Source organism: Acomys minous, assembly GCF_964271855.1.
Source record: "Acomys minous genome assembly, chromosome: 13".
In the NCBI taxonomy this organism is placed as follows: Eukaryota; Metazoa; Chordata; class Mammalia; order Rodentia; family Muridae; genus Acomys; species Acomys minous.
The window spans coordinates 80,253,213-80,280,667 of NC_140495.1; the positions used below are offsets into that span (position 1 = coordinate 80,253,213).

Sequence of the window (27,455 nt, forward strand, 5' to 3'; positions counted from 1 at the left end):
CTACCTGGTCTGGTGATTCATTCTTATTTAAGAGCAGTCATCAATAATGGGGTTTTTTTTATTATTGTAAGTCTAGAAATACCTTCTCGTTTTTATAGTTACCTTTTGACTTCTCCACATGAAAGAAGGAAAAAATAAAATAAACCTCAACATCAGTTGAAGTCTGTTTTTCCTCCCAAGTTACTGGCCATACGTCTTGAAGTTATTTGACCTAGAATAGTGGACTTCACGAACTCTCCCTTCCCTTCTCTTCTTCGGTCCTCAGTGCAGTGTTCTTGGAAATAACCTCAAGGACCTGGTGGATAAATACCAGCACTACGAAGACGCGTCCTGCGGACTTCTCTCCGGGCTCCAGGCCTGCGAGGCTAAAGCAAGCAAACATTTGCGTGAGCCCATTGCTGTGGACCCCAAGAATCTGCAGAGGCAGCTAGAAGAGACTAAGGTAAGAAAAGAGGGAGAGAGAGAAAGAGAAACAACCCCTGGGTAGTTCTGTCGGGAAAATTCCACCCTCCTCACTGGGTGACAGACAGCTTTACCCTGGGCCAGAGGAACACGTGGAAAGTATTCTGTCCCACCAGATGGCTCCGACCGGGCGTGATTCTCTATACCTTTTATCCCACTGTTACTTAGCTGGTTTGACAGTGCCGTTATTGGCTGCATCCTATGCGTCCGCCTCCTACCCCAGCAAAGCCCAGCCCACTTATTTACTACTATATTTCCTAGTTTGCCCCCCTTTCCATTAGAATTAAGCTTCGTGGAAGCAGGTGCTCGTGTCTGTTCAGTGCTCTATCTAGAACAGTGGTTCTCAGCCTGTGGATCGCAACCCCTTTGGGTGTCAAATAACCTTTTCATAGGGGTCTCCTGAGACAGTCTGCACAGAAATATTTACATTATGATTCCTTCTGGTAGCAAAATTACAGTCATGAAGTTGCAATGACAGTAATTTTATGGCTGGGTCAATGCAACGTTAAAGTGTAGCAGCATTAGGAAGGCTGAGAACCACCGCTCTAGACGGAGTACCTGGCCCAAAGTGCGCTGTGAGTATTTGTTCAGGAACAGACATGTAGTAGAGTGTCCAGTATGGGGGTTCCTAGCATGTTCCCTCATGGTATATAAAGATATAAACCCCCTTTACCACCTTAGCACATAATGCAAGCTTGACATCATAAGTGCATGACGGCTGAACTCCTAGTCAGACAAACTGTCAAAGTAACTCTCTATTCTGTTTCTTTTTTTAATCCAAAGCATATTTTTTAAAAATTTAAAGGACAGATTTTTTTCTCTAATACTCTATTCTTATTCAGTATGATAAAATAAAGATTTGAGCTTAAAAGTTTCCTTGATCTAGAGATGGTTTCTTTCAGTGGGTGGGACACTGGAGTTGCTAGGGTCAGGACCTAAACCCTAGCAATCCTAACAAGCTCGGCTTGGCCACAGCCTCAGTAGGCCAGTCAGAGAACCATGTGATGGTGAAAGGAGGGAGGAGAGAGGTGCTCAGTGTGGCCACATTGGGAAGGAAAATAAGCCCAGCTTCGGGGTCTTGGCCTGAGGTTTAAGTTTGAATGGAAGGCAAGAGATAAGCATTACCAAGGAGCCCTGTCAGGGCGTGGTCTTACCCATCACTGGCCCATCCCTGTCAGCTTCAGTCTCTGACAAGGTGGTGTGACAAGTAGTGGGAACTCTGTGAAATCCCTTTCTAGGAGACAAGCTCTCCCTTTGGCTGGCGTTAGGACCCTAACCTTCTCCTTCTCCCAGCATGAGATTCCCAGGGAAATTTCAACTATCGAGGACCCATTGTTTCAACAGTCTGATAGCTGAAAGGAAGGCCACAGATGCCTCTAGAACATCTGCAGCTCTGCCAAAACGCTGCAGGAAGTGTTAGTTTACTGCAAAGGCCATGTAGGGGTTAAGAGCAAAGGACAGTGGAGGGGAAGCAGGATGGAGGTGCAGACGGGCTAGGCACAGTCTCCTGGAGCCAGAACGTCGTCACCACCCTTTAGTGGATGCCAGGAACGGATGCTGGGCTGGGCCAGCATCCTCAGCTTAATTCCGCTGCCTGCTACCGCCTGCGCACTTTCAGCCCTGCTATTAATTTATTTGCTTTTGTTCTCTTTTTTTCTCTTCCTCAAATATGAGACCAGATCTGTCATAACTGTTTAGTTCTCTCGGTTATGTGTTTAAGGACAGAATATGTAATGATGTCAATGGAGATACCGTGACATGTAAGGCGATGATTTTGCTAAGAAATGCCAGAAATTTAAAGTAGTTCTTAAGACTGACTAACATATAATTAGGAAGTAAAATATTTTAATTACAGGCAAATAAAACATTTCAAGTTTCATCTGTATCAATGTGCTACATCCCATATAAATGAGTTTTTAGGAACTAGAGTGAAAGCAGAGGGGAAGGAAAACCTGTAAGAACCTTGCAGCTTTTCATTAAACGGACACAGGGCTGGGCCTTTGGAGAAGAGAGGTTTACCCGGTGAGTGTGGCAAAGAGTCTGAGATGCAGCGGCAGGGACGGCTCAGAGAGTTGAACTCACGCAGGAGTAAAGCTGATTCATGACGTCCCTGGATACAGTTTCCTCACAGATGATCCTTGCATGTAATAAGATTAAAGTTCCGTGACGATTAGGCAGTCTTTGTCCTAGTTACGGCTGCTGTTGCTATGAATGGACACTGTGACCAAAGCAGCTCTTAGAAAGGAAAGGGCTGGCTCATGGTTCCCAGGGTTAGTTCGTTACTGCTGTGGGACGAACCATCTCCGCATGCAGGCAGACATGGTCCTGGAGAAGAGTTGAGAGTTCTATACTCATATGGGATCTGAAACCTGTGGGAAGAGTGAGTGACGCTGGGCCTGACTTGAGCATCTAAAGCCTCAAAGCCCGCCTCCAGTGACACACTTCCTCCAATAAGGCTACACTTACTTCAACAGGCCACACCTTCTAATAGTGCCACTCCCTAAGGGACTTTGGGGGCCATTTTCATTCAAACCACCCCAGTCTTCATATTCCTTTTTCCTTTTTATTAAGTTGTTTAACACTTACTAGGCTGGAGGTAGAGCTGAAAATGGTGGCACACACCTACAGCACACCTACAGTCCTTCAACTGGGGAGGCAGAAACAGGAGGAATTTTGGGAATTTGAGACCAGCCTGGTATTTAGTGCGTTTCCTATCTCATTTTTTTTATTTTAATAACGTAAACATGCAAGACAGCATTTTCTACATTATCTCTTTATCTTGCAGTTGTATTTTGTTATGTCATGAATTGTTGAAAACCTCATCAGCAAAGCTCCTGGCCATCTCATGTCAGTGCGCTATAATGACTTTTAAGATGCTAGCCTCATCACAGCTGCAGAAGGTGGCCATCTGAGCCCAGCGTATAGAGATGAGGGTCTGGAACCAGCACTAAGTCACGCTGTCTGATAAGGTGGACCCTTGAGGCTTGCACTGGTTTCCAGCGTGGTGCAAAGTCAGGTTATTTTCATGTGCTGAACATGAGCCCATCGCTGTAGACTCTGTCTTGTCCTACCCCATGCCACCAAGGAGACCTAGGTCACAGTGTTGGAGTATTCTGGAACCATGCTTCCTTCCCACTCCAGTTTCATGAATTCTACTCGAAACACTGTAAGGGGCTGGGTGTGGTGGCGCACGCCTTTAATCCCAGCACTAGGGAGGCAGAGGCAGGTGGATCGCTGTGAGTTCGAGGCCAGCCTGGTCTACAGAGCGAGTCCAGGACAGTCAAGGCTACACAGAGAAACTCTGTCTCGAAAAATCAAAACAAACAAACAAACAAACAAACAAACAAAACCACTGTAAGGGTACTTTTGAACAATTCGTGTATTTACCTCAATGTTGAATAAGTTAACACTATGGTTCAGTTATAATGATGTCATTATGACTATTAGCTCTCTGGGTATAGAATAAGCTTAACTTTATCTCTTGTGATGTAAGTAAGCTGTCCCCTTGTCCTGCACTCTGCTCTGTGGCAGGTTCACATCCTGGAGGATTTCTTCAGGTTTCTGTGACTAACTGATCCACTCTGATGCAGTCGTGTGTGGGAGTGCCTGTGGCGTCTCTGTTCAGATCGTGGGTCTCTTGCTAGCCACCAGGCCTTCCAGTCTGTATGTCTGTTATCTATGCAGCATCATGGTTGCCCACAATAGTGAAGGAAACACTTGCCGTTTACTCTAGGCATTTGTTTTCAGTAACAACAATAGGAACAGTTCTAGTTTGGTGTTTCTCTTGATATCTCACTTATTACTCAGTGGCTTATTCATTACAGAAAACTTTCATGAAGGCCAACTGTATGCGCAAACACTGCGTCAGCCATGAAAAATAGAGAGCTGAAAAAAAAAAAGAATAAGTATTTAGAAAATAGGAAAAAAATAGGGGGGAAGCGGGAGGGAGGGAGGAATAGGAGGATACAAGGGAAAGGCTAACAATTGAGATGTAATATGAATAAATTAATTTAAAAAAAGAATAAGTATTTAGAAAATAGGGGGAAAAAAGAAAGAAAAATAGAGAGCTGAGCTGGGCGTGGTGGCTCACGCCTTTAATCCCAATACTCACAGGAGGCAGAGGCAGGTGGATCACTGTGAGTTCAAGTCCAGCCTGGTCTACAAAGTGAGTCCAGGACAGCCAAGGCTACACAGAGAAACCTTGTCTCGAAACCCTGCCCCTCCCCCCCCCAAAAAAGAGAAGAAAAATAGAGAGCTGAGTAGAGCGACCCCTAGTGGGCAAGAAGGATAATTTGATAGCAGAGACAGCTGGAGGAACAATGTTCACAGGGTTTTTTATAGACTCCCAAAAGTGGTACTTAACACGACTAGGTGAGGATGTTACAAAGACTTCCTGAGTAAGTTTAAAGTCTAAGTAAAAGCTAATCTGGGGGCAACATGTAAAAGTTGGTGCATAGAGATACGAAAGCACTGAGTTTAGCAAATAGCCAGGGATGCTGTGCTGTTGAGCGTTACTGCAACGCAAAGTGTTTTTAAACAACGAAACCAAAGATAGAAACTTCACTGGAGTCTTTATGGCGTGCTCCAGTCTTAGCTCTTGTTAGAAAGGGAAGTCATTAAATGGTTTAAACCAAAGCAAGTGTAGTCATGTATAGTCACGTGTGTGTTTTAGGTAAAACAGGTGAGTGGGTCTGCCAGGGTTGCTGTTAGAAACCAGGCTCTCTGGTAGAAGTCATTTTTCAGAAGTCTGTGTGTTTTGAAATACAGAGCAGAGTTTGACTTAAAAAAATAAATCCTTTAAGTGGGAAAAGTGGCAAGGTTGTTGGTTGTTTGTGTATGTGGAGAATTGGGACCATATAGACTCTGTTATTAGCCCAAGAAGTATAGAGACGGGACCATATAGACTCTGTTAGGACCCTTGGCCTTAGTGATCAGGGGTTAGCCCGAGCAGAAGTAGAAATGTGGAGAATGGGATTTTAGATTTTGTGGTTTGGAACTTTAAGGTCACTATTTCCACTCAGAGGAAATATTCAAGGAGCATTTAGAAACCGTGGCCTGAGCTGACTGCATGGTGATGCACACCTGTAGTCCCAGCCCTCAGGGAAGCAGAGGCAGGTGGATCTCTGTGAGTTTGAGGCCAGCCTGGTCTACAGAGTGAGTCCAGGACAGCCAAGGCTACACAGAGAAACCGTGTCTCGGAAAAACCAGCCAGCCAAACAAACAAACCAAAACAACAACAACAACAAAAACCCATGGCCCGTGGCCAGGTATGCATTCACCAGCAGTTGGGTGTGCACTTTTGTGTATGCATACTTAAATGTATGCAAGTGTTCATCCACGTGTGCATATAGATGCCAGGTGCCTCCCTCAGTTGCTCTCTGCCGTACTGAGATCTGGTCACTGGCTGACACAGCGAGTTAGGATACATTGCCAGTTTGTCCTGAGGAGCCAGTCTTGGCTCTGCAAATGCTAGGGTTACAGAAGGGCCATCATACCCACTCAGCCTTTGTGTGGGCTCTGGATCTCTGTCCTTCATGCTTTCAGCTAGCACTCTCTCCTCTGAGCCATCTCTCAGGCCCCCCCCCCCCCCCCCCGCCCAGACATTTCAGTCTCACATATGAGTGCAGCATCATAATGAGAGCTGTGGTTACCTCTGTGCTCTTAAAACCATTGTTGAACCCATGAGGCTGGGCAACCTACGTGGGCAGAAATCTATATGGGATGTTAGGAACTGCAGGCTGCAATCCCCTCTCACCCCGTTGCCAGTGTGGACCTGCGCCTATCCACCCAGCTCTCTGTAGAAACCTCTGCAAGGACTTGATGGTCTTGGTTGAATTATCAGTGTGAGCTCCCTGTCACAGTCAGCCCATGTCTAATTTCTCCCTCTTATTCAGCTTTGGATGTAGAAGTCTTCCGGGCTGTTTTTACCTCCTTGACTATATTATTTCTGTTTCCCCTCCCCATCACAGCAATGTAAACACCTTCCATGCATTTTCCCTCCCTGATGTTGCTGCACCATCTGCCCTAGCAATCCCTCCTGCCTCTGCTTTCTGTTCATGTAGCCTCATCCATTGCCAGCCGGTTTGTTTCTTCCTGGGTACTATTCTAACAGCATTTGGAAGTCGTAAACTCCAAAACAAAGTCTTCTGCACTCTGAAATTTGCTCTCACTTGAGTTTATAAATTTTGGTAGTTACCTGAGCTCAACAGAGCCCAGCCTTTTTCTTTCCTCTTGTCTTCTTGTGTCCTTTGTTCCCGCCCTTTGTGATGACTGGTCATCCTGTCCTGGGCACTGTCCAGCAGCATAGCCATAGTCACGGAGGAAGCACAGCTCATGTTTTTTTGTTTTTTGTTTTTTGTTTTTTGTTTTGTTTTGTTTTGTGTCAAATGCTGTCATAGTAAGTCTGGTTATGTTAAGTGTTTGGGCTTTCGATAATGTGAACAGTCCTTTTGAGTCTTCCCTGTACCCTGCTGTAGCCTGTGGCCCAGGCAGTCTGAGTACAAGAAGTGCCTCAGTCCTTGGTAAAGCCCTGGTTGCCTCGTCCTGGCGTAAGGTACTCTCAGTCGGGCATTTTGTTTCTCACTTCATTTCTTCTATTTTTTCCCCCTGCATTGCAAATGCCCTTACTGACAGGTTCCTCAAAGCCTTCAATAATTCCCCATTGCTACCAGATTGTCAGGCCCTCCGCCTGGCATTTGAGGCCTTTGCAGCCCTATTTATTCATGATCATAGTCTCATATCCTCCTCCTTCCCCCTCTGCTCTCCTCTTCCCCCCCACCCGCTCCCCCCATCTCTCTCATGCGTGCAGGCCACACACACGGCTGAGGACAGGGGCTATCTCTGTACCTTCTGTTTGTCCTGTGGAGAACTGTTGCGCTTTTTCATTCCCACAGTTTATTCAGGGCCCGGCATCATCATTGCATCATCACCACTGACTGGTCCTCACGTCCTGCTGCTCTCCCTCGAGCTCGCCTTCCACCAGCACCTCCTCTTACCTTTGAGGAGTGTAGCCCGTCTCATACGCTTTGTAGCTTCCCTCCCCCCCCCCCCCAGAGCATAGCAAAGCTTTTTAACTTTTAGATGCTCAATAAATTATTGAGTTAAACAATTACCCATGACACAATCTGAATTCAAGGGCCTAGAATCAGAAATGGTCCTGGGGTTTCTCTGGGGGTTTAGTTCTGCTGCTGCTGCTGCTGGGCTTTGAGGGTAGGGGGTGTGTACAGAGCATCCAAGTGGAAATTAGAGGAGAGCACGGAGCAGTCAGGTGACGAGCCGAAAGAAGGACGATTGTTAAGAGTGCTCACTCATTGCGTGCCAGGCTCACCGTCGAGGCTGGTTGATCGCTGCTGTCTAATCGCTTTGCCCTCAGAGGTCCAGGATAATAAGCTTGAAGTGAAGGTTCGTGTGGTCGTATAGTGTGTCCTATCCAGTGTAGCTTATCATCTTTTCCTTATTGGGAATTTGTTGATCCTCCTGAGAATAATCGGAAAACCCACTTAATTCCACAGGCTTTGCAAGGGCAGATATCAAGTCAGCAGGTTGCTGTAGAGAAGTTGAAGAAAACTGCGGAAGTGCTCTTGGATGCCAAGGGCTCGTTACTGCCTGCCACGAACGATATCCAGAGGACACTTGGTAAGGTCTTAGCCTAATGTCTTAGCTCTTGCTTCCTGTCTCATGAGTAAATTCAAAATAGAGCTGTTTCATTGATAAGGAGAAAGTGCTCACAGATGTGAGTTGCGTGGTCTGTGATGTCTGCCTGTGTGTATGAAGTGAAAACGTCTTCCGGATGACTATTCATGCTGCCCCCAAATTGGACTGAGTAGAAATTTTCTGTTAAGAGAAATCTACTCTACACAAGTTAAACCCTTCATTCTTAAAGACATGGAAGCATTTTTGGTCAATAAGTAATTTCAAGGCACATGTGATTATAAATTACATGTGCATTTTATCATATTATCATATCTAAAAATAAAACACAAAACTACAAAAATTAGTCGAGTGTGGTGGTGCACGCCTGTAATCCTAGTACTCAGGGAGGCAGAGGCAGGTGGATTGCCTGGTCTACAAAGGGAGTCCAGGACAGCCATGGCTGCACAAAGAAACCCTGTCTTGAAAAACCAAAAAGAAAAAAAAAGCCTACAAAATATTAAAGCATATGAAGAAAGTGTGAGTGGTGGTTCTAAGGTTTTGGCCTTTGGTTCCAATATATTGTCATGTAAGCCCACCTGGGAAAAGACCTGAGCTTGGAGGTGTGGAGGAAAAAGAGCATTCTTACTGTGTGTCTGTGAAGAGGCATCTTGATGGTTTCCTTTTTTTAATTTTTATTGTATTTATTTATTTATTTATTTATTTATTTTGTTCCTTCTAAGGCAAAGTCTTGCTCTGTAGCCAAAGTTGGCCTGAGAATAACTGTGTAGCCCAAGCTGGTCTTGAACTCAAGGCAATCCTTCGCATGCTAGTTTCCTAAATGCTAGACCTCAGGCATGAGCTGCCATACCTGGCTTCTCCTGCTGCTAAATGTTCATTATTTCAAGTGTTACATCAGTGATTTGAAGCTTCTCTCTGGCGTCACTGTCCAGGAATATGTGAAACTTATTTAGGATACAGAGTCATTTACGTAAGATTTTTTTTCTAAGAAAAAAATAACTTTAAAAAAATATATATCTTGGATTAAAAAGTAAAATAAAAACACGAGGTTGATGTGTATCCCAGGCTAGCCTTGAACTGATCAAGGATTTGCTGAGACAGTTAAAGACTGTGTGTGAGAAACGGGGCCAACAGACGCGTACAATGACAGAAATTTTTCTAGTACTTTTTATTACTCAGGAAATTCCAAAGGGTTAAAGTTTTATGCAAGGAACTGATCAAACAATATATACATATATGTTACACACACACACCATGGGATTCTAAAGGCTTCATCTCCAGATACCACCACTGTAGGTCTTAGACCTAAATACATGGGGAGGTAGTAGGCGGGTCAAGAGTCACAGACATGAGCCAGGCGTGGTGGCGCACACCTTTAATCCCAGCACTTGGGAGGCAGAGGCAAGAGGATCTCTGTGAGTTCAAGGCCAGCCTGGTCTACTAAGTAAGTCCAGGACAGCTAAGGCTACACAGAGAAACCCTGTCTAAAAAAAAATAATAATAATAAAAAGGCGTCACAGACATGTGCAGCTGCTATAACAGGAGCACACACAACATATTAAGGTTTTGAAAGCAGCTTTAATTGGTTTGGCGTGATGCATCACATGTCGTGGCTGTGTCATTTGCCACTTGATTCCTTGTAGCCCCTCAGCGCATGTTCAAAGCAGTGCTCCCTCCATTCAGTGTTCTCCCGAGCTTCCTTGTACTTTGACCAGCAGAGCCGTGATCGTCTCAGTCACACACACACTTTCCTAGTCGGTGAGAAATTGTTAAGCTGTCTTCTCCTATTGTAGCATCGCAACAACTTTGGAGAAATTGTTTTGCCGTTGAATCATGTGCCATAGGCCGAGCCCAAGCGTGTGATGGAACTCACTCACAGAGCCGCTAGGCCACGACTTCTAGTGTTTCATGCCACGTCGTGCTCTGCTGAAAGATCCAGAAGGAACCGAAATGCCGTTTTGAGTCTTTACATAAGAAATGTTTTTTTTTTAATCATGATGAAAAACAAACAAACAAACAAAAAAAAACAAGTTGTTTTCCAAAGAGAGACAGAAATTTAATAGTAGTGTTCTTTGATCCTGTCATTGCTCCACAGTATAGGATGTCACATGGCAAGATATAGAACTTTGTATTCAAGAGGATACAGGTGGAAGGTAGTAGTTTTCTTTATCTTTTCTTTTTCTTTTTTCTTTCTTTTATCCTAGATCTTAAGAATTCAAAGTAAAGTTATATCATAGGAGATAGGCTCTTCTAGTAAACTCATTTTTCTCTCTTGTCTGCTGTTAAACTCGGGAGTGAGTTCTGTTGTTTATATTTTAGAAGCACAGTCATATCTTAAGTAGATTTGCACTGTTACCCTGTTTTCTTATGCATTTGCCTCTTCTTACTTTTGTTCGTTTGAAGTTTCTGATTGTGAGAAGAGCTGAGCATGAGTGTGTGCATAGCAGGATGTCGTCTTAGGACCCACTCCCAAAGAGTTAGCATTAAGTATTGGCATAGCAGTCTCAGACAGAAAAGTGACTGCAGTGGCCGCTGTTTAGGCCTTGCTTTCATCTCTCTGGGACACTTCAAATGTTTGTGCATCTCAAAGTCTTTCCAGGTGCAAATGACAGGCGTGTGAAAAAAAAACAACAACTTTTTTTAATCGTATTATTTTCCACTCAATTCATGCGTTTCTAAAAGTCATCCATGATCCGATAATTCATTGGTAACGTATCACAACTTTTCTTTTTATGGAAACCTAATTGTTAATCTTAAAGTGCTCTTAAAAAAAAGAACAAGGCAAGCGGGACTTTGCGCTCACTACGCCCCTCTCTGTCCGGAGCAGACGACATGGTTGGGAGATACGACGATCTGTCCAAGTCTGTGAGTGACCGGAACGAAAAGCTTCAGATCACGCTGACCCGCTCGCTGAGCGTGCAGGACGGCTTGGACGAGATGCTGGACTGGATGGGAAGTGTGGAGAGCTCCCTGGTCAAGCAAGGTCAAGTGCCCTTAAACTCTGCAGCTCTCCAGGATCTCATCAGTAAAAACATTGTGAGTGACCTTTTTTTTTTTTTTTTTTTTAAAGGAAAAGAGTTCCATTTGCAGTTGAGATGAGTTATTTATGTTTAGGAATAGGTAAGGCTTGGAGATAAAGAGGAATGCTTCTGTGTAGCAACCGGCGCTTGTGCAAATGAATGCAGATAATTTTTGTGATAGAACTTGGAAAAGGATTTATATACTTGTCACTATTCATTAAGGAGGGTTTAAGGCTACATTGTATCTAATCTTGTTTATCGTTGCTCCAGCCAGCTGCTCATGGGGCTCATCAGATCACTCTGGCTGTTGCCAAGCCTTTTAAACATTAAAAGCATGCCTAATCCCCAGGCTGCATTAGACCCCAGGGCTCGCTGGGTAGCATCCACCTCCTGCCTTCTCCAAACAGCCAGCCAGCTGTTCTCCACTCTCCCTTGAGGAGCTTGGGACTGGCTTCCTCAAGGGAAAAAGAGCAAACATGTCACTCATGTCCATCCATTAGCCTTTTTAGTCACAGGTTGTTCCAGCTTGCATGCTGGGAAGATATACATACAATAACTGCTGTATTCCAGATGCTGGAACAGGATATTGCAGGCCGTCAGAGCAGCATAAACGCCATGAATGAGAAAGTGAAGACGTTCATAGAGACGACGGACCCATCCACCGCCTCCTCCCTGCAAGCCAGAATGAAGGACCTGTCTGCTCGGTTCTCTGAAGCGAGTCAGAAACATAAGGAAAAGCTTGCCAAGATGGTGGAGCTGAAGGCCAAAGTAGAGCAGTTTGAGACGCTCTCCGAAAAGCTCCAGATGTTTCTAGAGACACAGAGCCAGGCGCTCACTGAGGTGGACATGCCGGGGAAAGATGTTTCAGAGCTGTCCCAGCATGTGCAGGTGTGTGCTCCTTTCTCAGCAGTCCCAGTGCCAGACACGTCGCCTGGTTAAGACAAGCTCACACGTTTATCAATAGTCTAAGTAGCAGTCCTTATTCTGACCGATTCATACTGGTTTCTCCTTGAAGCATTTGCCCACTGAATAGAAAACAACCATGTACCACACATATCATAGCTGTTACAACAGTCGTTGCACATGCCGAAACCACAGAGAAGCAAAAACAGAGAGTACAAGACTCACTGTTTCCTACAGGGAATTTTACATAGTTCTTACAGTCTGTGCAGTGGATTCACAAGCGACTCTGCTCTCATAGGCACTTCTGGTCGGATGGGACTCTTATCTGACGCTTATCTGACTGGTGTTAATACTTTGCAGGAATCAACTACTAAGTTCTTAGAACACAAGAAAGATCTTGAAGCTTTGCATAGCCTCCTGAAAGAGATATCCAGCCACGGCTTACCGGGGGACAAAGCGCTGGTGTTTGAAAAGACAAACAATTTGTCAAAGAAATTCAAAGAAATGGAGGATACTATCCAAGAAAAGTAAGAACCTCTCTAAAAAGGTGTTTGATTCCACTCGGGGGTACTCAGCCGATGAGTTGCATTTATTCATGGGAGTGCAGGACTGAGGTGCCTTCCAAAGTGGAGAGTCTCCGGCCGTTGCTGTATTTGTGCATTACATATACCCATGAGTCCAGCGGGGGACTGCAGAGAGTTTGAAGTGAGACCGTGTCTTAAAAAGCAAAACACAACAACCAAAACATCAAGCTGCTCCTTGCTAAAATAATGAACACTGTTTATCTAAAAACCGGAAGCACTGTGGGAGCACGGTGGTGCTGGTGGGATGTTACAGAAATGGTTCAGCCCACCGGGGTGTGCGGTTTCTTCGGCAAACATTGCCTTCCTATTCGCAAAGACAGAAACAACCATGCAAAGTAGTGGTTCTTGCTTCGGGGGTCTCAGTTCAGACGCTATGCATCATTTCAGTGTCATTCTTAATAACATTTTCAATGTAGCAGCTTACTTCTCTAATTAGCGAAGGAGCAACAAGTCCACGAAGAACAAGGCAGTAGGTGCAGTTTGACCTGCGATGCTCTGTGATTCTATCCTGCACCTTCACGTTTTCTGTCTCACATTTAGAACACACATCTGACTTTTATGAAATTTATATGAAAGAGCCCCAAAAAGATGTTTCAGAGGCAAATTTTTATCTAGTTTCCTTAGAATTCTCTACCTAAAACTTCTGGCTTCTGTTTCTGAACTTCTCACAGGAGAAATGTCCTTGGCTTCTTTGCGTAATCTAGGCTATCTATTCCAGTTTTAACTGTAGGTACTATCTAGCCTGTTAAAGCATTAAAGCCATGTGGTCATCAGTAATTATCTCCAGCACATGAAGCCGCATGTGCACACGAGTCATCCCCATGTCAGGTGTAGCAGTCCTCATAGGCCCTGTGCTTGACTGATAGAAGAGCCCATAGAGTTAAGAGTGGAGCCTCCTGTGTGTTGGGGAGGGTGAGCATCTGTTAACACCCCCCCACCCTCCCCCCAGTTGCTGGCTTACATCTCTTTGGAGAGGTAGAAATGCCATCACTCTGAAATGCTCAGTTAACTCGTCTTTGAGCATGGCCTGTGTTTTCCTCGGGTCAGCAGTGTACACATGATCTTTGGTTCTTGGTTTTGGTTTGTTTTGGTTTTGGGGGTTTTTTGGCTCTTTGCCTGCTAGCGTTAAGCATTATATAAAATGGGCCTGTCAAAGTTGCTGGAGTTTATATAGCATTATAGAGTACTGTTCATCGTGGCTTACATACTGCTTGACTGTTCCCTCTTTTTCTATGAGCTTTGCTTAAGGAATCAAGTAGTAACTTAGCTGAGTTCATGTGCCACATAAGAAAACTTGAGCCTGGTGTCGAAGAGTTGTTCTGGCCATTGAAAACGGTTGTTAAAGTTGAGCTCAGTTTAGAACTCACGACCACTGGTTAAGAACTGGCCTCTTGGAGCATCTGGCCTTGCAGCTTAACTTACCGTTCATTTTGTTCATTAGAAAAGAAGCTATCAGTTCCTGTGAGGAGCAGCTGAGTGCCTTCCAAGCCCTGGCACACTCACTGAAGACATGGATAAAAGAAACAAGGAAGCAGGTTCCCGTCGTGAAGCCGTCTCTTGGTGCAGAGGACTTGGGGAAATGTCTGGAAGAAACCAAGGTGGCACAATAGCGCTAACACTACCTTCTGCTTGCCTGCTTGTGTTAGTGAGGAAGCATAAAAGTGCTTTAGTCTAACATCAGGCAGCCTGGTCTCCCAAAAGCTCATCATTTCAAGGAAGGACATAACCTTTTTGTTAATTTGATTTATTAAAAAAAAAAAAAAGATATGTTAGTAAGCCATTATCCTCCCTAATATTGAAGTTTTCTTCTTTGTCAAATCTCAACTTAGTTTTCTTTTCTTTCTTTCTTTCTTTCTTTCTTTCTTTCTTTCTTTCTTTTTTTAATGCCTTCCCTCCAAGTAGTAAGAAAGCGACCCTTGCGTTCATGTACGAAGTCTACACCAGCTCGGGTATATTACTTTAACCAGTGTTGGTAGACAGGTTATTTGAGTCTCTTGCATAAATAGTGTATACGTATTTTGTCATCTGACTTAAGTCATAAAAGTTATGGCTAAGTGTGTCAGATTTTTCTTAGAGTGAAATCATGTACCTTTGAAGCATCATTGAAATTTTGGTAGTTAAAACTCAGCATGAGGCGGAATTTTGTGCCCCCATGTTTATTTTTTATTGTCCTGTCACATACCTCAGGATGCGGCTGCGCCTGCGATAGCCCTGCAGACTTACAGTTGACAGTTACTCTGGAACATTCCCGTAGCACCCAGACACAGCCTGGCTCCCGCTGTGGCTGGGGGCAGAACACAGAATGGGCTTTGACCCATTCTCCTCTGCCAACTGCGCTAACAGTCACCTGGGCCCACAGTCATTGTTGCTTTAACATATGCTTAAGAAGTTCAGTTATGATGTCCAACTCTGAAGATACTCGGAAGACTGAAAACTAATGTGTTTTTTGTGTTTAAAGAAATTACAAGAAAAGTGGAGTTTGAAAGCACCAGAAATTCATAAAGCCAACAACAGTGGGGTCTCACTGTGTAACCTGATCAGTGCCGTGACCACCCCTGCCAAAGCCATAGCAGCAGTCAAACAAGGTATGTGCCTCGTTTTCACGGCCAGCCTGTAAGAACTAGGGCTCTCGTGTTAATGTCGTATGATTTAAATTATGATGATAAATTTAAAAAAAAAATCACCCCAGAAATACAAAGTCAAAGAGGTAAGACAGATGACTTCTAAAGGCACATTGAAATGTGTCGTGGAAAGATGGGGAGATGACCCAGCGGATAAATCGCGTGCAAGCCTGAGGACGGAGTTCGAATCTCCGGTACTCACCCATGTTTTATACATGAGTGGGCATGGTAGCCGGGCTGTAGTCACAGCACTCACGGTAATCCTTCAATCAGGCTGACTGGATCCTTGATCTCCGGGTCTGGCGAGTGGCTCTGCTGCAGAAAATACAGTGGAAGATACTCAGGATCCGCTGTGGGCCTCCATATGCAGGAGCAGACACATGCATACACAGCGTAGGAACATGTATATACATACATATACCTACACACACAAAAAAAAAAACCTGTTGTGGGAAAATATCTGTACTGATCCGGTTTTAAACCCCTCCCATGTTTGATTTTATTAAATACTACAAACATAAGCAGGTACGGATTACAAGGGGTCACAGAGGAGGGGCTGGTCAGGTTCCAGCCTGCTTGCTTTTTATTGTAATCACATCGAGGTATTGTAGTTTCCCTTTGAGCTGTTTCTAGTCTCATTATACTATGTAGAAAAGAAATGAATTTGGTTTCCTGGTAAAGAAGAGAGGCAAGGGGTGGGTTCTCCTTTACAGAGGCAATTCCAACCCCCCCCCACTCTGTTTTTGTCTGCCTGTCTGCACATCATTCCCAAAGCAGTTGATGCTTGCTGTACACTCACACCCCACTCTTCTCAGCCACAGAACAGAGTTCCATAAAAATGTTGGCTCCCGAACTAATTTAATATGAACACAGTGTTTTTGGTAAGGCGTGCTTTATTGTTTTGTTTAAGTGGAAGAATAGACAGAAGGCCAGTCTCGTATCTCTATTGTGTGCCCTCTGGCCTCTCTGGTCTGACCAGGCCTCCAGCTGTCCCTATTGTGGGTCACACCCATGTTCCAGCTGCACTTTTCTCAACCAGCCATTTATTACACTCTGTTAATCCCCTTTCAAGGAATGCCCGTATTGTATGTGCTGCAGTGCTCTCTCTTTTCTGCCCTAATAAGATTTCCTGAGATGCCAAGTCGATTTCTCTTAAGAAGAGGAATTCTGTTGTCTTTACTTTATCTTAGTTCCTCCTGTCTCCTTTATATTTGGACTAAAACCTATGCACTTACTTGGTTTTCTTTGTTGGAATTGGTTTGGAGAGTCTAGGGGGCTTTCACTTCTGTGTAAAATGCCTGGCACGTGATTTTTTTTTGGGTGGGGCTAGAACATTCAGATGTTCTAATGTCTCTGTTGATTGTGCTTGTATGGACATCTCTCTGCTTTGATAGACAGCCAATGGGTGCTAGCATGAGAAAGCTGGATTATATTACCATTGTGGTCATGGAAACATGCCAATACCAGATGGTTATGATGGTAAAAGGCTGTGACAGATAATCATAATAACTATGATGACTCACTAAGGAGTTCCTGTTTGGTAGACAGTGGGTTAACAGTGCTCTTACACCATGTAAGCTTTATGGTACCTATCCACTTCCAGGCGCCCAGCTAATAATCAGTAGAGCTGGCATTTAAATTCAGCAGAGTCCTACCCCGCAGGCCCAGGCACTGCACCCGTGTTCTCTCTGTCTCAGCATTTGTGAACATAGCAATAGGTTTTTGTTTCAGCTTTCCCTTTAGAAGCTACCTTGTCTTTTTAAATCATCCTGCCTTCATTAAGCCTGTGATAACATTGTGTAAAATACCACAGACAGTGTTTAGTCATTAGGTAAAGCAGACGCTCTCTTCTCAGTTACTTTGCTTTATTTAATAAATACATGCTGAGACCTTCTGACGTCAGTTGCATTATCATTGAGATGACTACATCATCAGTTAATTTAGGAATCAACTCCTGATTAATTTATAAACAGTAGAAAGTAAGACATCTTGTCACTCTTGTACAAATAGGCAACGGCATTCTTAAATGGCCACGCTTCATAACCGTTTGCTTAATGTCATCTGTAGTTAGTGGGTAGAAGTTTGAGGGCAATCCGAGGCTACTTCATTTTATTTGTTTGTTTGTTTGTTTCTTTTTTCAGGTGGAGTAATACTAAATGGTGAAGGAACAGACACAAATACTCAGGATTTCTTGGCAAATAAAGGTGAATAGTAACTCATCTGGTTCATGATTAATGAAATTCGATGTTTCTGAGAAACTCCTTTTAGAGTTCAGGGTGTTCGGGGTTATACTGAAATCTTAAACCTTAGTTAAAATGGCCACAGTCTCCATGAATATATTGATATAACTTCCATCTGAGATAACAAAACAAGACAACAGTGCTTTACTTTGATACTTGGTTTTACTTCCTTCTTGTTAAGATACATTTCTACTTGGGCTAGCATTGGATCTAATTTGTTGTTTGGTACCCAAGAACTATAGTATAGTGGTTAGGCTTATGTTCCATTTTGCTACCTCTCACACTTCACAGTTATGCAATGTTCATGAGTTATTTGCCATTAACTAGCAGTATGACCCGGCCTTTCTATTCTAAAATGTCTATGGTCTATTGTAGCAGGCTTAACCGTGACATAATAGAAGGAAGTGCCACGTACAACACATTTAATTCTGTAGCTTTTCTCCAAAGCCCTCAACATGCATAAGTATACTTCTCTTTCTACTCGTAGGTTTAACATCTATTAAAAAGGACATGACTGACATAAGCCACAGTTACGAAGACCTGGGCCTCTTACTCAAGGATAAAATCACAGAACTGAACACTAAGCTCTCCAAGCTGCAAAAGGCTCAGGAAGAATCAAGTGCAATGATGCAGTGGTTACAGAAGATGGACAAAACTGCAAGCAAATGGCACCAGACCCCAACACCTACAGACACGGAGGCTGTGAAGGTGCAAGTCGAGCAGAGTAAGGTAGGCTGGGTACAGGGAAGGAAGGACGTGAGAGACTGGAACTTAGAAGCAGCCCTGGTGGTCATGAGCCCTGTTCTGTTTCCTACCTAGGCCCTTCAACAGATAATTTTAGAGTTTGGATAAAATCTGTCTTTCTGTAGATTGGGACAATTAATAATCCAGCCCTCTGACATTATAAAGGGGAGCCAGCTGTTGGGTAGGAGTCCTTCGCCATCTTTAAATTAGCTTAAATCTGGGATATTAGTTAGTCAACTCTTAGGAAAGATGTAGTTAAAGGCTGAGTATATTCAGGGCCTGTTTTGTTGTCTATTATAAAGTGGGGCAGCTAATACTCTTTAATGGACAGTATTTATGTAGCTGTCAAGATTAGAAAAGTAGTTTTTCACAGTGGCACCGTGATGGCAAACATTTATGCAAATTATCAACCTGTATTTGAATTCTACCATGTGTTTGTTCCCAAGTAGAGCCTCAGATTTTGGAGGCCTCTACCAAGGCTGATGTGCTTATCAGTTGCCGTCTCACTGAGAACAGCTTACCTTGGCCCATAGCAGTTTGAAAACCGGAAATTCTCCTTAGTGACAGAGTTGCTCATTACCTACATAGTTAGAGTGTTCCTCGGTGGCGTTTCTGTACCTGATGGCTGAAGATGGATGGAATAAAAATAACATCTATCGGCTCCATAACCTAGGTGCTCACCCGCTCCAGCATTTGACCATGGGGCTTTCCTCTCCCGGTCGTACCAGAGGGGAGGGACTGTTGTAGCATCATGGTGCTTTTTTGTCTTTTGATGTCATGCTTCTGTGTAGTTAATTAGGTTTTTTTTTTCCTTGTTAGTCATTTGAGGTAGAGCTGAAGCAAAATGTAAACAAAGTGCAAGAATTAAAGGACAAGCTGACGGAACTTCTGAAGGAGAACCCAGAGGCTCCCGAGGCCCCGACCTGGAAGCAGACGCTGACCGATATGGGTGAGTCCATCCCTGTCATCCCTGTGCTGTGCCTCACAGGCACTAGGTTGTTGTCATGGTCATCAGCGTGTTTTTCAGAAAGCATCCAGCAGTCTTGTGTGCATTTGGATTTTCTTTAAATGTTTCAGAATCTGCTGTTTTGTTTTTGTTTTTAATATTTAAAATCATGGTTTACAAAAACGTTGTTCTGAGAATTGGCACTCGGCCGTTCTTACGGAAAAGGTGGATGATTGATAATAAAGTGCATCGGCTCTATGCTCACAGTTTTCAATGCCTTACTAGATTATCTTTCACTCGGTCACGTGGAACGGGCAGGCTCCCTTCTCTGGTGAGGTCATTTCTGGGGCTCCTCCAGCACTGTCTTTTTAGCTCTTCTTTCTCTCAAGCCAGGCTTGAGAGAACACAGGGTAACCCTCCCCTTCCCACACTGTCTTAGCATAAACTGCTTGTAGATGTAGAAGTTTCTTCAAAGGGCTTTTCGGTGTGTGAGGCAGGAAGAGTAAGAAAGTCAGTTTCCCTGCTTCACTCTGTTGTCAAGAGGTTACAGTAAGTTATAGACAGAACTAGGGGCCACAGCATGAGCTGTGTGAAGTGTAGCCCATCCGTCCTTGAAATGACTTCTCTTTCGGTTGTTCTGTTACAGTTATTTCAAATCTGCTGCTCTTTATTATCAGGCGTCATAAGCTGATAAACAAGTAAGCGTTCTTAGTGTTCAGAGGTAGACAGCATCCAGCTCTCTATGGTTTCCCCTGCATCCGAGGTTCTCCTTTGAATGTCAGAGTTACTTGAGCAGAGTATTGTCAGACATCTTAGACTAGAGGGAGGAGGGAGGAACATGCGTTTCCTAAAATGCCTCTTGATGCTCTTCACCCTGTCTGCTCTTGTCAACAGCCTTGGTATTCAGATTCTATTGGATTGGATGGAACTTGCTGTAGAGAGTGATGACATTAAATAAAAGTCACCTACTGTGTTCCAAGTAACATTTACCCTTTAATATATAGTGCCAAATTACCCCCCCCCCAAAAAAAATCTCTTGGAGCTAATAAACCAGCTCAGTCAGTAAAGTGCTTGCCTGGCTTATGAGTATCAGGACAGCATAAGAACCCAAGCACTGGACGTGATAGCACAACCTTGTGACCCCAATGTGAGGACACAGAAACGGGCAGGCCCCTCGGGCTATCTGGACAACCTAGACAATGTGGCAAATCCCGGCCAATAAGAGACCCTATCTCATAGAGAAAAACAAGTACCAGGCCAGTGAGAGACCCTGTCTCATACAGAAGAACAAAACAAATAACAGTGCACAGCACAGCTCCGGGAACAACAGCTGCAGTTGTCCTTCAGCTTCCACACATGTATGCATATGTACACATGTGCACACACATAGGAACCACATGAAATGTATGAAGTAAACCAATCGCACCGAGCAGTTATTGTTTATGGAATGACAGATGGGCTTAAGTGCTTGTCTCAGTGCTCTGTGGGACTAGGTAAGCAAGATGGCTTCCTAGCGGAGGGTAAGATCTAGTCCAGGCCTTCTGAGGTCCTGGCACAGAGATCAGGTGGTCATGGCTGATTTCTCTAGAGCACATCTCACAGTGACTGACATCTTAGAATGGCCAGCTCATGATCTAACAGAACACTTGCATTATTTCACGTAAATGCTTCTTTTAAGTTAGAACTAATATGAGGGAGTTATCAGACATGAACAAGGCCTAGAGATGTAGTTTATAGGTGGTGTTGTACTTGCCTAGGATTAAGACACTAGGTTTACATCCTAACGCCAAACAGGAAAAAAAAAAGTAAAGACATCTACTATATATTATTTTGAATCACGTGGTTAACAGTGTTCAATGGTGATATTAAAAACAAATGCCAGCCTCATCCTTTTTCTTTCAGATACTAAGTGGCAAGAACTCAACCAGTTAACGGTTGATAGGCAACAAAAGCTAGAAGAATCCTCCAATAATCTAACTCAGTTCCAGACCACAGAGGCCCAGTTAAAGCAGTGGCTTCTGGAGAAAGAACTGATGGTCAGTGTTCTCGGACCCTTGTCCATTGACCCAAATATGCTGCACACACAGAGGCAGCAGGTACAGGTGAGTGTTGCCTGCGGGCTGACTGGGATGCAGCCCCTGGACCTAGCAAGACAGATGTTTTTACTGTAAACACATTACGTGGCCAGTGCATCCCTTCCTGCTCCTGGACGTACTCTCTAAAGCAGGGGTTTCGGAGAACGGCAGCTATGAAGTAGCCACAGTATTCTCCCTGAGCCAGCGCAGGGAGCGTGGGGGGTAGGGAGGCAGATCCTCTGTGTATCTGGTTGTAGTTGTTGCAGGCCCACTAAACTACGGACGTCTCTCAAGGGTGATTGTGATTGTCTGAGTGATGGTAGGCTGGTATGTACCTTGTGTTGTTTATAAATTATCCTATGAGGCCTTGTTCATTTTGATGGAGACTTATAATACTCACGCAGTATGGTCCTGAGGCAAAGGCAGGGCAAAAGGAGGACAAAAAAAAAAAAAAAAAAAAAAGACTGAGGGAGCAGAGGCCATCTTAGAGCCCGAGTATATTAGGTGAGTCTCAGTCATCAGAAGGGAAAGAAAATCCCTAACCAACCTGGGCAGAGTGGCTCAAGGTCTCTCGTGGTTGCAGCTGTGTTTCTGTTAGGTGAGCAGGGGCCCCAGCAGGGAGGAGGAGCTCCTTCCAGCCAGACATGTCACTGACAGGTTCTAGTTCATAACTGCTCATGATATAAAGAGAACAAAGATGGAAAGATAAAAAGGAACTATCTGGAGAAATACTTGCTTCTAGTCTGAGCAGTCTGAAATGATAGGTAACTAAATACAGAAATAGGTAAAAATGTAAAATAAAAGATTAAGTGTACCACAAGGAAGGCATCTTGGGGTCTTTTCTAATGACAGCCATGATGGGCCTCTCTGCATTCTATGCCTTAAGATTTTATGTCTAAAACTTTTATAGTAAAGATTGTGAACATCAGTAAGTCCACTATTTAAAAACAAAAACAAAAAACCTCTTTTAAGCCTAGAGTGCTTGAGCATAGTAAGCAGTTATCACTGCATTTTTTTTTCACTATAGAATGCTGGGGAGGATTGAGCTAGCCAAGAGAAAAGCATGATTGAGGCCAGGTAAACATGGCGTTGGTGATGTGAACTCAATAGCAGTATCTCCTGTGAGGGAGCCTTTGTCCAGGCAACAGTTTATCTCGTCCTCCTTACCCTTTGAAAGGTGATATTATTTTCAACAAGTCATTAATTGCGAAGCGCCGTGGACCATTAGTTTCAGATAACCGCACTGCCCTTAAAAAGTAGGAAAACATTGAAAGAAAATTCAAGACAAACCACAGAGCTAAGGTGCCGATTCTACCTGCTTCGATGCTTAAATTTATGTTTTCTGTAACTAGTTACACACCCCATTGTTTATTTTCCACGGTTAACCTAGATCCTGCTGCAAGAATTCGGCACTCGGAAACCTCAGTACGAGCAGCTCACAGCAGCAGCTGGCCAGGGCATCCTGAGCAGGCCTGGGGAAGACCCTTCCTTACTCGGGATTGCGAACGAGCCACTGGTAGCCGTGACCCAGAAGTGGGAAAGCCTAACAGGACAACTGAGGGACAGGTGTGACTGGATCGACCAGGCTATTGTCAAAAGCACACAGTATCAGAGCCTCCTGAGAAGTCTTTCAGCCACCCTGAGTGACCTGGATGGCAAGCTCAGCGGCAGCCTTGCCACGGGCACGCTGCCCGATGCCGTGAACCAGCAGTTGGAAGCAGCCCAGAAGCTAAAGCGGGAGATAGAGCAGCACAGCACGCAGCTCAGAGAGGCGCAGGCCCTCTGCGAGGACCTGTCAGCACTGGTCAAGGAAGACTACCTGAAAGCAGAGCTCAGTAGGCAGCTGGAGGGCATCCGAAAATCGTTTAAGGATATTGAACAAAAGACAGGTTTGTCTCTCTTCTTACACACTGATTTCCTGGTCGGAAATTGATGACCTGTATTGCTGTTTCCGAGTTCTTGGTGATAATTTGTGACTGTAAAAGGGCCCTGCCCCAGTGGGCATAGGTGCACAGGGAACAGTCCCACGGCAGTCTGGAAGTCCTGCACAGATGAGGGAGATGCTGCGCACCCTGTCCACACACTGCAAAGGCCTTAACTCCGCATATTCCGTTTGTTCTTTTTTTTTTTTTAATATGTAGACACTTTTCCTGTGCTATGTTGTCTTATTTCAACAGAAAAATAGATGCATCATTGTTTTAAAGGCTTTGTCTCATTTCATCATACCACGTCTTTGTATGATTCAAGCACAGAAAGCTTTTCTAGAGAAATGTGTGGGTTTCCCTATTTCGCTCACTCACCTGTAGCAATAACTCTGTGACAAATGTCAGCAATTATTAGATGCAGGGGAGCGAGTGAAGGGTATTGCTCTGTTTCTGAAGTCATGCTAGTTTCCTGTCCTTGCCTCTAGTCATATCGGATTTGTTTTTTAATTGGTTCAGTTTTTATATTGATTATAGCACCCATTTCAGACTTTTTTTTTTCCTTCACAATGACAGCATAGAATCTGCATGAGTTGGTGTCCTGCCTTGATCTCAGAATTGAAAGTACCTGGCAACTGATTTAAACCCCCCGCCCCCGGAATGTGGAAAAGTCAGAGAAGTGGGGGAGGGTTGTATTTTATACAAAATGGGTTATTGACCACACACAAGACCTGCGGAGGTTCAAACCAGATGAAATCTCAGCACTGAGAAAGCAAAGTGGACACACAGTCTCACCCCTAATCAAGAAGCTATTTGTTACCCACTGGGAAATGGAAAATCAGCTTTTTACCATGGAGTGTTACTGGGTAAATCAACAACACTCCAGGGGAAGACCCATGGTCTACACAGAACAGACTCCATGGATAAAGGGTGTGTGTGTGTGTGTGTGTGTGTGTGTGTGTGTGTGTGTGTGTGTGTGTGAGAGAGAGAGAGAGAGAGAGAGAGAGAGAGAGAGAGAGAGAGAGAGAATATTTTAAAATAATACATTTGTGACTTCACTTTCAGAGAATCATGTTCAGCACCTTCAGTCAGCCTGTGCAAGCTCTCACCAATTTCAGCAAATGTCTAAAGACTTTCAGGCATGGCTTGACACAAAGAAAGAAGAGCAAAGAAACTCTCCCCCGATATCAGCCAAACTCGATGTCTTGGAGTCACTACTTAAAGCGCAGAAAGACTTCAGCAAAACCTTCACCGAGCAGTCTAACATTTATGAGAAAACCATTGCAGAAGGCGAAAACCTGCTATTAAAAATGCAGGGCGCGGAGAAGGCAGCCTTACAGCTACAGCTTAACACAATCAAAACCAACTGGGACCGATTCAGAAAGCAGGTAAGAGAAAGGGAAGAGACCCTGAAAGACGCGTTGGAAAAAGCCCTCAAGTACAGAGAGCAGGTGGAAACCCTGCAGCCGTGGATAGACAAGTGTCAGGGCAGCCTGGACGGAGTGAAGTTCTGCCTGGACCCCGCCGAGACAGAGAAGTCCGTCGCTGAGCTGAAGTCTCTGCAGAAGGAAGTGGACCACCACTTTGGTATGGTGGAGCTACTGAACAACACAGCCAACAGCCTACTGAGCGTCTGCGAGGTAGATAAAGAGGCGGTTACAGATGAAAACAAGTCCTTGATCCAGAAGGTAGACACGGTCACTGAACAGCTTCAAAGTAAGAAAGTCTCCCTGGAGAGCATGGCCCAGAAGTTTAAAGAATTCCAGGAAGTTTCCAGAGAAGCCAGAAGGCAGCTTCTGGGTGCGAAAGAACAGCTGGATGCCCACCTCTCCCTAGGACCCCAGGCGTACAGTAACAAACACCTGACGGGGCTACAGGCTCAACAGAAGTCGCTGCAGACCCTGAGGCATCAGGTGGACCTGGCCAAAAGGCTCGCTCAGGAGCTGGTGGTAGAAGCTGCAGACTCAAAGGGAACCTCGGATGTGTTGTTGCAAGCAGAAGCGTTAGCAGAAGAGCATAGCGGACTAAGCCAGCAAGTTGATGAGAAGTGTGCTTTCTTAGAAACCAAGCTGCAGGGTATTGGGCACTTCCAGAATACCATCCGAGAGATGTTTTCTCAGTTCACAGAGTTTGATGACGAGCTGGACAGCATGGCTCCGGTGGGGAGAGATGTGGAAACCCTGCAGAAGCAAAGGGCATGCATGCAAACCTTTCTGAAAAAACTGGAGGCCCTCATAGCAAGCAACGTCAACGCAAACAAAACCTGCAAGATGATGCTAGCCACTGAAGAAACTTCTCCAGACCTTATTGGAATCAAGAGGGACTTAGAAGCCTTGAGCAAGCAGTGCAACAAGTTGCTAGACCGAGCGAAAGCCAGGGAAGAGCAGGTAGAAGGTGCCACTGAGAGGCTGGCCGAGTTCCACCGCAAGCTGGGAGAATTTGCGGCTCTACTCAGAAAAGCTGAGGAACACGAGGAGTCACAAGGCCCCGTGGGTACAGAAACAGACACAATTAACCAGCAGCTTGACGTATTTAAGGTAGGAAATTCTTTATTTTTCCTGAGCGCTTGTATTATTAAAAGAAGTTTCTAAATAGTATGGAGAGGCAGCTTTCTGTCTGTGTGGGCAGTATAGAAGCCTGGGTGAGTATAGAATGTGTGTGTGTATATAGTATGAAGTCTGAGTGAGTATATATGGTTATAATATTCAGGTGTTGCAGGGCAGTTCCAAGCTGACTTGGGATTTGGGTCCCTAGAGGAAAAGGCCTTGATGGTATCACGAAGCCAAAGAGTAGTTGAGGAAATTCCAGGTAAGCCTCACCCTGACCTCAATGGAGGAATTTCTGGTGCATTTATCATTGACATTTGTAATGACCAGAACTGTATTTGAATGGTGCCTCAGACATTTGCCTCCCAGTATTTTCTTTAGTAATAAATCATAGTCTTTTCCTATTCTCTCCCTCTCTTTTTAAATAGGTCTTCTCATCCTTAATGTAACTTCTTCTCTAAACTTTTTCTCTTGTAGACGTTTGTATTTTTTTTTATTTAAGGGCAGTGTGATGTTTCACGTTGTAATCCTAGTTTTATGCAGATCCTCTGCTCGTGCCTGGTGAGATTAGAAGTGAATTGTTTTTTTTATTGGAGCAGGTCATGTCTGCCGCCTGAGAGCCTCAGTGATACTTAGTAAACGGAGCATTCCATTAAGACGCTGGCTGTTTCAGTGTCTGTGGATTTGGTCCCACTTAGGACAATGAAAGCGGAAGCTATATCATTGCATGGTACAAAGATAGGTTCCTTTCTGAAAGCAGGGCCGCCAGGCATCCTCAACAGAGTGTCAAGAGTCTGCTGTATGTACGCGTGCACCGGTTACCTTTCGAATTTGCCGTGAGTCCTGTGTATGAGCTGTGTCTCATTTTCTGTCAAAGACTGGTAGAGGGATCCGACACCATTAGCACACAGAGGATCAAGGAAGACCAGTCAGAACCAGGATGTGTAAGACCTGGGCTCTCAATGTAGAGCATGTGTGTGGCCCGGTGTTCAGTTTCCAGGTTCAGCTGTTTCCCATGGAACAAGATAGAAATTAAATAGACTTCCTAACTTGTCGTTATTGTTGTTGTTATGTTGTGACATCTTATCCACTGTTTCCTTCACTTGTCTTTAGTAATAAGGCTTAAGTGAGTGAGTGTTGAAAGATCACTTCAAATATCCATGACCAATGCTTGCTGTATATTACATACTTTGGAAGCACAGGGCTTAAAAAATCTGTGATCCTGGGGATTAGAGAGATGCAAACACGGATGTCATTTGTTTGTGTGTAACCTAAAAACATACTAAGAACAGCAAGTAACAGGCATGCACCTTGGGGTCACTCTGTGTCAACTGGTGTGAAGTATCAACCATGCAAAGTAGATGTTGCATACCCCACTCTTACTGTACAGGCCAGCGGGTGTTGATGATTTGTACAGGGTCACACAGGTGATAGTATCACAGCCTGGGTACTTTGATGAAAACTGTACAGTGCCTTATGCTGCTGTTTTCTTTGTGTTTCAGTCCTGACATTTCCTCTGAGAAGTTTTCATATTGCCTTTGTTGTAGCCTGAGTTACGGACTTGAGTAGCAAGCCACTGTAACTGTTCATGTTAGTCCAGAACATCAGGGACACCCACTTAAGAACAATGTTTTGTAAAACTGGCTGCCAGGCGGGACTTGAGCATGATGTGCGTAAAGCTGCGGAAGCTGGTGTGTCGTACATGCTGTGAGGGCCGTAATAATGAGCATCCCAGGGAGTGT

General features: G+C 44.4%; 1 protein-coding gene across 24 annotated transcripts in view; it reads left to right on the forward strand.

The window, feature by feature from the left end:
• DST (dystonin) overlaps nucleotides 1-27,455 on the forward strand; it is a 405,299-nt gene that overhangs the window by 295,501 nt on the left and 82,343 nt on the right. For all 24 annotated transcript variants that reach the window (XM_084754651.1, XM_084754634.1, XM_084754655.1 and 21 more), the window contains 13 exons: nucleotides 266-442; nucleotides 7,974-8,097; nucleotides 10,940-11,148; nucleotides 11,703-12,020; nucleotides 12,396-12,562; nucleotides 14,061-14,217; nucleotides 15,078-15,204; nucleotides 17,382-17,444; nucleotides 17,968-18,209; nucleotides 19,044-19,173; nucleotides 21,073-21,272; nucleotides 22,636-23,134; nucleotides 24,233-25,704. In XM_084754651.1, the coding sequence (XP_084610777.1) occupies nucleotides 266-442; nucleotides 7,974-8,097; nucleotides 10,940-11,148; nucleotides 11,703-12,020; nucleotides 12,396-12,562; nucleotides 14,061-14,217; nucleotides 15,078-15,204; nucleotides 17,382-17,444; nucleotides 17,968-18,209; nucleotides 19,044-19,173; nucleotides 21,073-21,272; nucleotides 22,636-23,134; nucleotides 24,233-25,704 (3,885 nt within the window). The remainder of the gene's footprint in view (nucleotides 1-265; nucleotides 443-7,973; nucleotides 8,098-10,939; nucleotides 11,149-11,702; nucleotides 12,021-12,395; nucleotides 12,563-14,060; nucleotides 14,218-15,077; nucleotides 15,205-17,381; nucleotides 17,445-17,967; nucleotides 18,210-19,043; nucleotides 19,174-21,072; nucleotides 21,273-22,635; nucleotides 23,135-24,232; nucleotides 25,705-27,455) is intronic.